At 62.1% G+C, this 13811-nt stretch overlaps 2 protein-coding genes across 6 annotated transcripts; both read right to left on the reverse strand.

Moving 5' to 3' along the window:
• Positions 1-2805: 2805 nt before the first annotated feature.
• Positions 2806-6837, reverse strand: NAA10 (N-alpha-acetyltransferase 10, NatA catalytic subunit). 2 transcript variants are annotated; one of them, XM_008250281.4, is made up of 8 exons: positions 6490-6837; positions 6002-6100; positions 5640-5698; positions 4631-4676; positions 4427-4542; positions 4200-4244; positions 3438-3522; positions 2806-3109 (listed from the first exon to the last, which is right to left on the reverse strand). In XM_008250281.4, exons 1-8 carry the CDS (start codon positions 6508-6510, stop codon positions 2873-2875), a joined length of 708 nt encoding a protein of 235 aa, XP_008248503.1. In that variant the 5' UTR covers positions 6511-6837; the 3' UTR covers positions 2806-2872.
• Positions 6838-6954: 117 nt separating this feature from the next.
• RENBP (renin binding protein) lies at positions 6955-12024 on the reverse strand. Of its 4 annotated transcripts, none has more exons than XM_008250309.4 (11): positions 11894-12024; positions 11589-11698; positions 11410-11485; positions 11209-11284; positions 10911-11083; positions 10334-10558; positions 10036-10117; positions 9652-9827; positions 9409-9540; positions 7184-7271; positions 6955-7092 (listed from the first exon to the last, which is right to left on the reverse strand). In XM_008250309.4, exons 1-11 carry the CDS (start codon positions 11918-11920, stop codon positions 6971-6973), a joined length of 1287 nt encoding a protein of 428 aa, XP_008248531.2. In that variant the 5' UTR covers positions 11921-12024; the 3' UTR covers positions 6955-6970. The 4 variants fall into 4 exon arrangements, with proteins under 4 accessions (XP_008248531.2, XP_051693416.2, XP_051693417.2 ...); XM_051837456.2 differs by having other exon boundaries at positions 11887-11948; XM_051837457.2 differs by lacking the exon at positions 11894-12024 and adding an exon at positions 11815-11838.
• Between the last annotated feature and the right edge of the window lie 1787 nt (positions 12025-13811).

A 13811-nucleotide genomic window follows, 5' to 3' on the forward strand; every position in this document is an offset into this window, starting at 1 on the left:
TACGGCGGCGCCAGTGAATAATTTATTTCTTAAAAAGAAGTGCTGGGGCTGGGACTGTGGCGTAGCGGGTCAAGCCGCCACTGGCAGTGCGGCATCCCATATGGGTGCCAGTTCTAGTCCCGGCTGCTCCACTTCTGATCCAGCTCTCTGCTATGGCCTGGGAAAGCAGTGGAAGATGGCCCAAGTGCTTGTGCCCCTGCACCCACGTGGGAGACCCGGAGGAAACTCCTGGCTCCTGGCTTCAGATCGGGCCAGATCTGGCTGTTGAGGCCATCTGGAGAGTGAACCTGTAGATGGAAGACCTCTCTCTCTCTCTGCCTCTGTAACTCTGCCTTTCAAATAAATAAATAAATCTATTTTTATAAAGATTTATTTATTTGAAAGAATTACATAAAGAGAGAAGGAGAGGCAGAGAGAGAGAGAGAGAGAGAGAGAGGTCTTCCATCCACTGGTTCACTGCCCAATTGGCCGCAATGGCCGGAGCTGTGCTGATCCAGAGCCAAGAGCCAGGAGCTTCTTCCGGGTCTCCCACGTGGGTGCAGGGGCCCAAGGACTTGGGCCATCTTCCACAGCTTTCCCAGGCCATAGCAGAGAGCTGGATCGGAAGAGGAGCAGCCGAGACTCCAGCAGGCACTGCAGGCAGCAGCTTTACCCTCTACACCACAGTGCCAGCCCCATAAATCAATCTTAAAAGAAAAAGAAGTGCCAATGTTGGGGTCCTCCAGCAAGGCAGGCAAGCGTGCACGTTAGGCCGCAAACGTCCATGTGCACCCGCACGCAGGCCCGCTCCAGCATCAGGAGAGGCTCATATGTGCCACGGCCGCCTCAGCACGCCGTGCCTGACCCCTAACCTTCCATCGGAGCCTGCCCAGTGCACAAAAGACCCCTTGTCCATCCATCCGAGCCACAGGAAACAGCTGCTGAACTGGTCTGAGCTTCCAAACGGGCTCTTGAGTCCTTTTGAGTCCACAGACACCCTCACCCTGCCTCATGCAGCTGCTGCTTTAAACCCTTGGGGGCCTAGCCCTGCGCTTCACTCCTGTTCGGCAGATGGGCTTGAATGGAAACAGCCTCCTCGTCTTGCGATCATGCAACTAACCGAAAAGCCAGAGCCGCCGAGGTAGGGCCAGGGCTGCAGAACCCATGCAGCTGAGCAGTCATCCCAGGGCTGGCGTGGACCAGCGGAAGACGAGGCCAGCGGTGAGGCTGCTGGCACACGCACGTGGGAGACTACAGGAGAGCCTGTCAGGGAGAGGGTCCCAGACACCGACTGCGTGCGGCTGCTCCCGACCCTCCTACAAAGCACGTTTCCTGGAACTGGGGACTTCAGGGGTCACGGCTGCTTCAGTCTCTGGGACTCACACCAGGCGCACGGAGAGGCGGTTCCGGAGCGGGGGGGGGAGGGGGGGGCGGAGCTCGTCTGCCCCCCTCAGCTCATCGGCCAGGAGGCGGGTGCTGCACAGGCAGCGAAGGCGGCGGGGCCCCAAGGCCGGTCAGGTCTGGCCGGCGGCTTGCCTTTTCCCCTGCCCCCCAGGGCCTCCGCAGCTCCCACCTCCTCCCGGGAAACCCAACCGCTTCGGGATGAAAGCGGAGGCCGAGCCCCAACGGACAGCACGGGACGCAGGGCAGTGAAAGCACTGGGTGTGCGGAGCCCGTGAGAGCCCCGGCTTAGCACAGGGACCTCTGCAGGACGCCGTGGGAGCCTGCGCGAGCTCGCTTCCCTCAGCGCCGGGGCGCGGCCGACGCAGCGCGCATGCGCACCCGCCCCGCCGCCGCCGAACCAACCGGAGCCTGGGAACGCTGCCCGTCTCGGTCTGCGAACCGGAAGCGACTGACTCCGGACGCTGAGGGCGGGACCGGCTCCCGCCTCCGAACCATACAAAGGGAAGTCCGCGGCTTGAACCAATCAGAACAAAGCCTCCTCCAGCGGCGGCTTTGCGCAGGCGCAGCTGATCTGTCTGCCCCCGCCCTCGCGCTAGTTTCAGCTTTCTGCGCGGCCTGTTGTTGGTCACGTGTCAGGTACGGGCCAAAGAATCTAGCTATGGGATCGGGTGGCGAATTATTCAACCTAGCAGGGGGGCAGCGTGCCACCTGCTGTAGCTGGGGCGTGAGGTATAGTGACAGCTCCGGAGTGCCGGCTCCGCTGGGAGGCAGGCGGCCAGAGGAGCCCGTCCGGCAGCAAGGAGCAGCAAGTTTACATTGTGCGTGCAGCTCTAATGGCGAGTACGTGAGTGTATGCATTTGTCAAAGCCTATGGGACTCGTCAATCCAGGGGGAACCCGAATGTAAACCTGCACTTGGCAGGACCCAAAATGTGAATGAGGGGAAACGGAAGGGCTGGAGAGGCTAGTCTGTACTAAACATAGCCTGTGAGTTATTCTCAAATGAGGGCCCAGGTTCAGGAATAGCTTCAGAAGGCATCATGGGGACCTTAACCCTTAAGGTGACGACCAAGCAGAGGCGGCGAAGCAAGCCAAGGTTTGACAGCGGCTACCCAGGCGAGTCCCTCCATTCTGGCCTGGGTTCCTAGCTCAGGCTGGAACATTAACGAGGTCTCTCCCAGAAGTCCAGGGCCCCCTTTCCCAGGCCCAAAGCTGCTGAAAGCCATCAGACTTAGCAGTCTCACCTCCGAAGGCCCGACAGCTCTTCCATTCTACTTGGTAGGCTGCTGCACACCCAAAGGCACTCAAGGAGGCATGTGCCCCCGAACATGCTCAAGCACTCTCCTTCTCGCTCTGGTTCTCTCTCTCCCTCCCTCCCTCACACACACACACACACACACACACACACACACACACACACAGATTCCCCAGGACCACGGGGTGAAGTTTATTTGGAGAGCTCCGGGCAGGACGGCGGGCCAGGGCAGGCTCTAGGAAGCGGAGTCAGAGGCCTCCGAGCTGTCCTTGACGTCGGTGCTCTCGGTGGTCTCACTGACCTCGCTGAGGTCCTTGCTGTCCCCACCGCTGTCTTCAGCCGCCAGGCCCTTCTCCTCGCGACAGGCCTCTCCCGAGCTCGGAAGCGAACCGCCTTTGTTCTCCACCTTGTTCTCGATGGCGCCCAGCACCACGTGCCGGCCCTTGTCCTTCAGCTCCAGGTGCCGCCTCAGCTGCCGCCGTGAGCCGGGGGACATGGAGGAGAGAGACCCTAAGCCTCCAGGACTGGGTGGGGCCCGGCCCGGCCTCTCTCAGTAAGAGCAGGCTGATCATGCCGTGGAAAGTCCCCCTGAGGAGCCACAGTTAGGACCCCGAGTTTACGCAGAGGCCACAGCGGGCCCCAGGCACAGCCATCCCCGGGTGGTCCTACTTCCATCCCAGACAGCACCTCCCCACTTGACAGGGTAGGAAGCCAAGGGCACAGGGACCAGGACTCCCAGGAGCGCAGCTGGTGGTCCGTCCCCGGGCTGCCTGCTGTCCCGCCCCCACGGCCGGACTCACCTCCTCGGCCATGTGAGTCAGGTCCCGCTTCATCGCGTACGCGTCTTCCCCGTCTGCGTAGTACTTGGGCTCTACTTCACTGATCCTGGGGGCAGAGGAAGACCCAATGGTGGGGCAAGTCCTCCTCCTTCCCAGAGTCCTCCTCCCCAGAAGGCCAGCCCACAAGAAGCCTTTGCGGGAGGCCCTGTTGCCAACACAGCTTTCCCTCGCCTCTCTCCAGCCCGGCAGGAAGCAGCACCCGAGGCCTTCCCGGCCCTGGGGGCCTGCCGCGCGCTGCCCTCGCCTGGCCACCAAGGATGTTTCTGTGCTGTCTTTGTTAGCAGAAGTCCTGAGCTGGCTTCCTCTCCCTGCTCCTGGGCACTCACTGGCGCTGAGAGGTGGCCCGGCCCCGGGCAGGGCAGCGGACTTGATGGCCTGGACGTGGGAGCTGCTGACTCAGCCGCGATGCAGTTCCAACTAGGGGCCTTCTCCGGGCCGAAGGTCCCTGCCTGCAGCTGGGTGCTGAAGAGTGTCTCCTCTCCACCCCCGCCCCCAGACGGGAAGCTGAGTGTGCCCAGCTCCCTGTCTCCTACGCTGGGCACAGGGCGACTCCGAAACCCACTACATAGCCTCCTGCCTGCGAGTCTCACTGCCTGCGCCGGCCTCCCCCACCCCAGCACGCGTACGGAGCTGGCTGCCGCAGGCAAGTGCCCTCTGCACACCAGCCTCTCTGCCAGCAACCGCGAAGGCGCCGCAGGCAGCCAGGGTAATGGGCGTACTTACTGAAAGTTGAGGGTGTTGGAATAGAGGTGCAGGGCGGCCCGGTTACTGCAGGGGAACAAGGCACTGCTGAGCTGCACAGACTCGGCCGGGTCGGGACAGCATGTCCACGTCCCACCCCTCTCCCGGGTCCCTCCTTCCCGCTCAGCGCGCTTCCCCAGTCTTCTCCAAGAGCCAAGGCTCCCCGGGACTCCCTTGCCGGCGCGCTCGCTCCCCCACCCCGCATCCACCTCTTCCTGACATGCAGAGAGACGTATTTGGCGTTGAAGTTCTCGATCATGGCCCGAGAGGCCTGGTCCATCAGCTTCTGAGCCAGGCCGAGGCGCCGGTGGGAACGTTTCACCGCCTGGTGAGAGGAGGAGGACAGGGGCTGGGACCTTGGGGGCTGCTCCCACTAAGCCCTGCCCCCCCAAGCCTGGGGCGGGGCTACGCACCAGTGAGGTGATATGTCCGTGTGGCACATCATCTGGGTCCTCTTCCCTACAGGAGAAAAGAGAGCCGCTAGAAAGGGGCTGCTGCACACACAGCTGCCCCGAATCCATTTATAGTGGGTGTGAGGGTGGCCCCCCAGCGTCCCCAGACCTGTGATGGGGGAGAGCTGGAACCTCCCCCGAGCCCCCACTGCTTCAAAGCCCCCCAGTGCCCACCAGATACACACAGTGCCAACAGGATGAAAAGCCAGTCTCAGACTGTTACATAGTTGGGCACGGTGTACAGCCTTGTGAGGCACCACTCGGCAGAGAGCACCTGCTGAGGGTTGGGGGGAGGAGGATTCTGTGTGATACTGTAACAGCCAACACCCAGCCCTTGTGGGAATCAGAGACTGAAAACCTGTGCAGTTAGCAATGTTGTATCAGTGTTAGGTGATCATGTGTTAACAAAGTACCCTACAGGGGCCGGCATCCCAAATGGGCGCCGCTTTGAGTCCCAGCTGCTCCAGGTCTCTGCTATGTTCGACCCAGCTCTCTGCTGTGGCCTGGGAAAGCAGTAGAAGCTGGCCCAAGTCCTTGCGCCCCTGCACCTGCGTGGGAGACCCGGAAGCTCCTGGCTCCTGGCTCCTGGCTTGGGATCAGCGCAGCTCCTGCTGTTAGGCCAACTGGGGAGTGAACCAGAGGACAGAAGACCTACCTACCTACCTCTCTCTCTCCCCCCCCCCCTTCTCTCTCTCCAACTCTGATTTCAAATAAATAAATAAATCTTTTTTAAAAAAATTACCCTACAGAAGACATGTTAATAGTACAGGACTCTGGTGGGGCGGGGAGCAGCGGGGAGTTGCCTTGGGCTCAGTCTGTCGGTGAACTTTAACTGCACTAGAAGAGAAAGCCTAGTAGCTAACACTTCAGGAACCCCCAGCAGCATCTGCGGCCAGACGTGCTGTTGACTGCCAAGCCGTCCAGGGCACAGCCCCAGCCCATGTCTCTCTCTTCCTGCTTGGTGACTCACATTTTGGCCAAGACGTATCCCACAATCTTCCCATTCTCATCCTCAGCGATGTAGGAGAGCTGGCGACAGAGAAAAAGGAAGTCAGACAGCAAGGCCGGCCCCGCTGCCTTCGGGAGGCAGAGGGCGGCCGAGGGCGGCCACGCCGGGAGCGCTCTGACAGCTCGGGTCCTCCCCGCAGCCCCGTTTCCCCTCTGCCGGCTGGGGATCCCACTCCTACCTCTGGCTCCCTTCAGGCGCCTCCTCTCCTTCGGCCCTGCTGCCCTCACCTGCCCGTGCAGCCTCCCTGGCCTCCCAGAGCTCCCACTCGGGCTGTGTTGCCCTCCACCTCGACTCCCCGGCTCCCGAACTCAACCGCTGCCCACCTGGGGCCAAGAGAGGCCATGGTAGAAGTAGTATTTCATCTGGTAGTTCTCGGGCAGGCAGAGGAGGTTACAGTGCTGCATGTTCATCAGGTCCTCGGGCTGCAGGGGAACAGGGCAGCGGAGTGCGCTCAGTCCCGGGTTGCAGCGACTAAGTAGGCCTCACCACGCTGCTTCCCGGCTGCCGACTCCACCTCCATCCCTCTGGGCTAGGCAGGCGCTGGAAACATCTGACTTTGCACAAGGCCCGGCACACGGCCGCTGTGCAAAACTGTTTCACCAGTGAGCGCCCCGACATCTTCGAACAGGGGGATCCGCGCCCTCCGGCTCCCCCGCACTATTCCTCGGGCTGCCGCACTTTCACAGGCACAGTGGCCGCAGGCGCGCAGGGCCACCGGCTGGGCTCAACTGGACCCCTCGGGAGCATGCGCACGCGGCCACCCAGCCCGGCGCCCACGCGGCGCAGACAGCCTCCCGTCCCGGCCCCTCACCCTCGCATTGCGGATGTTCATAACGGCGGAGAAGCTGTCGAGTCCCAGGGGATCGAGAACGCGCAGTCAGCTGCCACTGCGCTCCGAAGCGACGCTTGGCCTGCCGGAACCGACCTGCGATCGGCGCTGCGACTGGGAGTGGAGGGATCGCGGGGGTGGCGGCGGAAAAGGCGATGTGAAGCGGCCCTGCCACCGGCCGGAAGTGCGCAGCCGCCGGACCCTCCCTCCTGGCCGCTCGGCCAATGCGCAAGGTAGCCCAGCGCATGGGGCGGGCCTGCCCGCGGGGCGGCCCAGCGCGCACCAGGAGCCAATGGGCCGAGCTGGTCAGCGCGCGGGGCGGGCCTGGGGCGGACCTGGGCGGTCCCCGGGCGAGGCGGGTGCCAGCGCTGCAGCCCGACTCGGCCCAGCGGCCGCCGCCCCCCACCCACCCACCCTCGAGCCCACAGAGGCGCGCACACGAGCGAGTGGAGCAGGCTCAGTTTTATTCCGCGCCTTGGCGGGCGGGGACAGCAGTCGGGGGAAGGGTATCGGGGGCGGGGCGGCTCAGCAGGGCATCCAGCATCTCTTCGCACATGGCTAGGCACCGTGGCACGTGGAAGCAGCCTGCGTGGAAAGGAAGGTGGGTACGTTGGAAGGGCAGAAGGTGAAGTGGGTGCCATGAGCCCCTGCAGACCCTCCACTGTCCCCCACTCACCTTTGAAAGGACCCCCTTTGATGGTAAGGGCGACCTTTCCATCTTGGTTCAGGTAGCCAAACCATTCTCCGTACTCCGGATCGCGAAACTGGAATAGAGATGCTGACAGCTAGCGCCTGCTGGATCCGCCCACATGCCAACGCCATCACACCACTCCAGACCTGCACTCTGAACCTCGACACCGCGTCCAGGACAAAGATGCAAGCTGGGCTGGGGGAGGCAGCAAGCCATGCAACGAGACGCCGTGAGATGGGATAGAAAGAATCGTCCTGGGAACGATAAGTGAGGTCTACATCCTCACCGTGGCGTTGGTTACCCAGGTGTATACATTGTCACAACTCGTTGAACGGAAATCATCTTAGTGTATTTAAATGATTTTGTTGCAATTAAATATTGCTGGAGGGTTTCCCTGCCTTGACACTTTTTTTTTTTTAACAGGCAGAGTGGACAGTGACAGTGAGAGAGACAGAGAGAAAGGTCTTCCTTTGCCGTTGGTTCACCCTCCAATGGCCGCCGCGGCCAGCGCGCTGCGGCCAGCGCACCGTGATGATCCGATGGCAGGAGCCAGGTGCTTCTCCTGGTCTCCCATGGGGTGCAGGGCTCAAGCACTTGGGCCATCCTCCACTGCACTCCCTGGCCACAGCAGAGAGCTGGCATGCAAGAGGGGCAACCGGGACAGAATCCGGCGCCCCAACCGGGACTAGAACCTGGTGTGCCGGCGCCGCAAGGTGGAGGATTAGCCTAGTGTGCCGCGGCACCGGCCCTTGACACTTTTTAAGGAATGACTTCCCTGGAGTTACTGTGTCTGGCACATCCCGCACATTAGACCCCTTGTCCTTGCTCTCCACGGGTTCCAAATACATCTCACCCTCCTTCTGCCCCTGCCGATGTCCAGCAACTCGTTGGCCCATTCCACACTTCCTTTCTCCCGTGACCACCTGCTAATACACTTAGGAAGGTAGCTGAAGGTGGCCCAAGTACTTGGGCTCCTATCACACATATGGGAGCCCAGGATGGAGTTCTGGGCTCCTGGCCTTAGCCTGGGCCAGATCTGGCCGGAGAGTAAACCAGTAACTGGAAGATCGATCAGTCTCTCTCCCTCTCTCTCTGGGTTTCAAATAAATGAATAAATCTTTTGAAAAATGTATTCCTTCCATTTCATTTCGTAAAAACTGGTGGCTTCTAATATGGCTCTTGTTGTTGGGAAGTACTGCCAAGCGTGTGTGGTGCTTGGAGATGCCTCTGTCCCAAAGCCATGTGATGCAGATACCTCACTAACAGTCACAATGGAAGCAATGCTAGATTTCAACTTAGCAGTCACCGCAGAGGGAGATATCATGTCCCCTCAGGCTCCCCAGCCCACGGGTCCCAAGACGTACTCCTTACTCCCTCCGATCCAGATCGATCGTCATGGCCGGAGAAATGCCCCAGATCTGCGAGGGGGTCCTGCCTGGGCTCAGCACTCTGAGGCGGCCCCAGGACAGCCGTTGGTGCAGCTCAGCAGTCTGCTGCAGACATGGGGGCCTCTGGGGGCCCCCGGCTCACTTTCCTTCCTCTTGTCGCCTTTGCTGCCTCCCCATTCCCTAAACATCTGTGTGTCCAGCCCAGATGGCTCCCTCTGAACTACAGAAACCGACATCCACCTGCTGCCCGACCCGCTTCTGCCCCTTCTACTGCCCATGGTTGCCACCCTGGCCAGATCTGGCTGGCTGTGGTGACGGCCATGGTCTCGTCTGCTCCCCTTGCCCCTGGAAAGCCCAGGCCGCTCTCCTAAGCACAGACCCTCCGGGCCTCTCTGCTTTTTTCCCCTCCCACTCAGTTTTGCTCCCAAGGTTGCCAGGTGTCCTTGCTGCACTGCAGGAGGTTGGACATGCTCCTGACCTGGGCCCTGCAGCCCCTTCTCCCGGGAACCGCCGTCTGCCACCTCCTTTGTCCATTGGCTCAGTGTCTCTGGCCCCTGCCCCCTTCTCCCGCCGTGGTATTTCCCACGGTCCCATTGCCATCTGTGTTTGCTCACAGTCTCCCCTCCCCATGGGGCTTTTTTGTTAACTAAACAGAGACCACTGCCCCCCCACCCAGGGACTCTCAGACCAGTGAGGGGGAGGAGGCCCCACCCCCACACCCAGGGCTCTGCCTGCCACCTCTTCCCACTGGCCCAGGCAAGCCTGGCCCTGCCTGCCTGCTTCTCCTCCACACCCCAGTTGGGACGAGCAGGCAGCACTGACCTGACGGAAGGTGTACTCAGCCACCTGGTAGAAGAGCTGCAGCAGGGCAGGGTCCCCGCTGTCGCTGTAGCCCATGAGGAAGGCGATCATGGCTTCACTGTGTGGCCACCAGAGCTTCATGGCCCATTCCAGCTGAGAGCAGAGCAGGCGCAGGGGCCTGAGAACCCTGCCTGCTCAGCCCTCTCGGCAGCACCCACCCCCGCCGGCCTCTGGCCCCGATTCAGTCCCTGGGTGCTCTCCCACCTGCGTGGGGCAGAGGTTGTCAGCGTCCTGGAAGTAGAAGAGGCCGCCGTGCTCAGGGTCCCATCCAGAACGGAAGGGCAACAAAAGGAACTTGTCAACAACGTGCGCTCGCAGTTCGGGGTCGCCTTTCCGGGCAGCATGCCGGAGCAGGAACCAGCCAGCTTCCAGCGCGTGGCCTGGTGGCGCCAGGGGTAAGAAGGAACCAGCTCAAGGCCCCAACACCGCCTCCTCCCTCCTGAACAGTGGGAGCTGCTCGGAGCCCCTCGCTCGCACCCCTGCTCCCCAGCTCTGGGAGCCTCACCCCTCTTTCTCGGCCCGCTCCTCAGCACAGGGTGGAAGTGGCGAAGGCAGAAGCCAAATGCCGAGGCCACTCTGCTTCCTCACCTGGGTTCTGGTGTCTTCCCAGGCAGCCAGGAAGTTCCTCGCCATCCTCTGACACGTTCTCCAGCACGGCTTGTCCATCCCTCTGCAGGGAACCAGGCGCCAACTGGCAACCACCACCCTCCAGCCCACGGCCCCGCCCACCAGCTCTGGGAGCCTGGGGCCTGCTGGGGCTGCCGGGCTGTCCAGCTGCCCTGGGGGCCGAGCCTCCCCGACTGCAGGGCAGGCGCGGGCACTGGAGGCAGCCCTGTGCATGGGGTTCAGCCCTCTGCCCCCGCCCAGGTCCCCTGGCACCGCCCACCTGGATGTGCTGCAGAATCCTGCGGGCGCACCAGTCCCCCAGCTCCGCGTATCTCCCCGCCAGCTCCTCGTCGGCCTCCCCGAACTGCTCAACCAGGTTGAGCAGCATCATGGGCACTGCCATGGGCTCCGCCGCTGGGGACCCTGGGAGCTGGGGCCGGCCCAGCCCCGATGGGTCCTCCCGCACCCAGCGGATGATCTGATCCATCATCTCCAGGGCCTCACTCTGGGTTGGGGGGGGGCAAGGAGAGGCCCAGCTGAGGCTGCTGTCCCACCTGTCCCGTCCCCAGGTACCTGGTGGGGTCCCGAGGACTCGGCCCTGGGCGGGAAGCCTGTGGTCTCTTGTGCACTCCAAGGACACTTCACCAAGGGGCCTGCTGTGGGTCTGGCTCCCGGGCTGGGTTGGCCCCAGCCTGCTCTGGGGGCTCCTCGTCTGGGGGTGCAGGCAACTCCCAGGCAGTGGCGTCGGGGTCTTATAGCACAGGGAAGAGGGAGAGGTTCCCTGCCAAGTGGGAGCGGGGCACAGCTCTCGGGGCGGGAGTGGGACCTGCATATCCGAGCAGAGTCCCGGGGTGCACCTGGTAATGCCCTTCCCCTGTCACCCTCCACAGCTCGTTCATGGCCATCGTGTAGAAACACTCGCTGAAGATGGTCCGCTGCACCTTGACCGGGCGGCCGTCCCGGGTCAGCACAAAGGCACACTTCTTGCCAGGCGGCGCCACTCTGGCATAACGCAGCAAAAATTCGCCACCTGGCAGTTGAGAAGGTGGGGTGCTGGGACTCAGGTGAGGCCCAGAACCTGCTCCCCCACCAGGCACACACGGCTTTTCCCGCCTTCCCAGAGGCCTCTAGGAAGATGGGCAAGGAATGTTGCACCTGCTTTTGCAGAGTCCAGAAGCGCAGAGTGGCGGAAGCGCTGAAACTTGCGGTAGAGGCGACAATACATCCATACCTGCAGGGCAACCAGAGAGCGCGCTCAGGTCTGCGGAGTGTGGCTGAGGTGAGAAGGAGCCCCCGTGGCCCTACTGTGCGCGCTGAGGCAAGAGAGGCGCAAGTGCGTCAGGGAACGCCCCTTACCTGCCTCCCCTGCAGCCAAACATATTTGAGGTCGTCGTACACCCGCCCATCACGGCCGAGGCACGTGAAGAAGCCCCTGTGGGATGCACAGGGGTAGCAAAAGACTGAAGGGGCACCGAGCCCCCCGCTGCTGCCCCCGGAGCCCCTGGAGGGTGAGGCAGAGCGAAGAGGCAGCGCACCCATAGTCCTGGTCGTGGGAATGCTCCATCCAGAAAGCCACCACGCGGTCCAGCTCCTGCCCCACACGCTCCTTCCACGCCTGCACGGTGGCCCGCTCCTTCTCCATGGCCTGCCGGAAACTTGGGGCTTGGAGGTGCAGCTCGCCCACGGCAACTTCCCCATAACCCCGGAGCTTCGGGATCCCACCCCTCTGGGGTTTCCCAACACCCCCAGCCCCACCCCCACCTCTCTGCGAGGCTTCGGACCCCACCAGCCCTCGGGTCCCTCCAGGACAGCACCCCCCGCCACGGGCCCCACCACTGGCCTGTCGCGCTTGGAGACCCCTGCTCATCCCTCCCTCTCCTCCAGGAAGCCAGACTGAACTGGCCTCAGTCCCGTGACTGTCACTCAGCTGACCGAGTTGCGCCCCACCCACCCCCTCCTCCTGAGAGTTCCGCAGGGCTCGGGGGCGGGGCTTGGAGGCCCTGTCCCCGAGCACCGGCCCCGCCAAGACCCTTCAGCAGGCCAAGTTCTGCATACGCGCATGCGCATGATGGTGTCAGCCGGACACCGTCAACTCCAGATTCTCTGCTTGGTGAGCAGGCAGGACGGCCTGGGACCCAGGGAGGGGCGCGGGGGGAGCTGGGCAGGGCAGCTGACTCAGGGGTGCAGCAGCACAGGGGTCCACTGTAAAGACCTGAATCGGCCGGCCCTGCTGAACTATGACCTCCAAGGGCAGGCAGGTGCTCTCTGTTGAGTCCGTTGTCTGTTTCTCACCAACACTTGGGAGGCCAGGTGGGAACTGTACAGGTAAGAGCAAGTGTCGCCCCCCCCCACCCCCCGCTCCAGCCCTCCAGACCCCTCTCCTAGGGGCCCAGCCCTGTTTTTCCTTGCTCTGCCTGAACAAATGCTCCCAGGCAGGCAGGCTAAAGTCTCCCACCCTCCCTGCCAACTGGACAGCTGGACTTCTCAGAGAAATGATGTGGAGGGCGGTGGTTCTAGGAGCCACAATGCCTGAGGTCTCTGGACTCCCAGCATGGCTTGCGAGAAGCTTGGACTTCTAGAAGGCTAGATTGCAGCTCAGGAGCTTAACTAGATCTTGCACCGCAGCCCTGGGCTCTGGCTGCTGCTGGAAGGTTGCAGCCCCCAGGCATAGCACTGGATGGGGGCTCCTGCTGCTGTGTGCTAGTCTTTGATGTCACAATGGCTGTCTCCTCGCAGGCCACAGCCGCTTGCTTGGTAGCCAGTATTCCTGCTTCAGGCCAGTCCTGCCAACCTCAAACAATTCCACTTTCGGATGCTTGGGAAGTAGGTTGGTCTCTGTCCAGCAGGCAGGGTCCGCTCTGTTTGCACCCCTCCTCCCCTGTGGCTCATGCCTAGGAGAGCCTGACTTGTTGCCCACGCGCCTCCCGAAAAGGGCCTACCATGGCCAGCACCAGACACACTGGCGTGGCCCTTTGCCTTCTGCGGTGGCCTACATGCAGGGAAGGTGGAAAGCGGGTGACTGGCAGAGGGCAGCTACTGGAGCAGGGTGGCAAGAACCCTTGCGCCCTTCCCAGATCAAGCACCCACAAAGCCATTGGTCAAGTCTGGCAAAGTGCACAGGGGCTCCCTGCACTTTCTGGGCCAGCCCCACAGGTGCCCTTGACTACAGCCCTGGGCCCCTGCGCTGTGAGGTCCCTCTCCTCAACCCTAGGACGCCATGCTGGGCTCCAAGGCAGGTCAGATGCGCTGGGGGTGTGGGAGGGCTCAGGGGAAGAAAGCCATGGCTGCTGCTTTCAAGGCCAGCAGGCTCCTGTGTTTGTTTTTAAGATTATGTTTGAAAAAGGTGGAGAGAGAGATCTTCCATCTGCTGGTTGACTGTCCATCCAGGTCGTTAACTGCATTACTCCATAACTGGATAGAAAGCAGAGTAGCCAGGACACTATCCAGTGCCCATATGGGATGCCAGCATTCCACGTGGTGCTGGTCTGAGTTTTTCTTTTTTGAACACTTGTGGCAGTGGACCCAGAGAGCACAAAGCTATAGGGAAAGAGCTCACTGCGAAGAGGTTTCCAGGAGAGGCGGGAATGCCCCGGGCCTCTGATCTGCCCGCACACAGCAAGGGCACACATGCAGAACAAGGCGGGGGCGGGTCTGGTACCACCAAGTGTCTGGTACCCAGAACTGGGCTGGGGGAGCTCAGCAACAGAGGTGTTAAGGAGACAAATGGGATGTTGAACATGTGTCCCGCTGCACCCCTC

This window comes from Oryctolagus cuniculus, chromosome X (genome assembly GCF_964237555.1).
Source record: "Oryctolagus cuniculus chromosome X, mOryCun1.1, whole genome shotgun sequence".
NCBI classification, from domain to species: Eukaryota; Metazoa; Chordata; class Mammalia; order Lagomorpha; family Leporidae; genus Oryctolagus; species Oryctolagus cuniculus.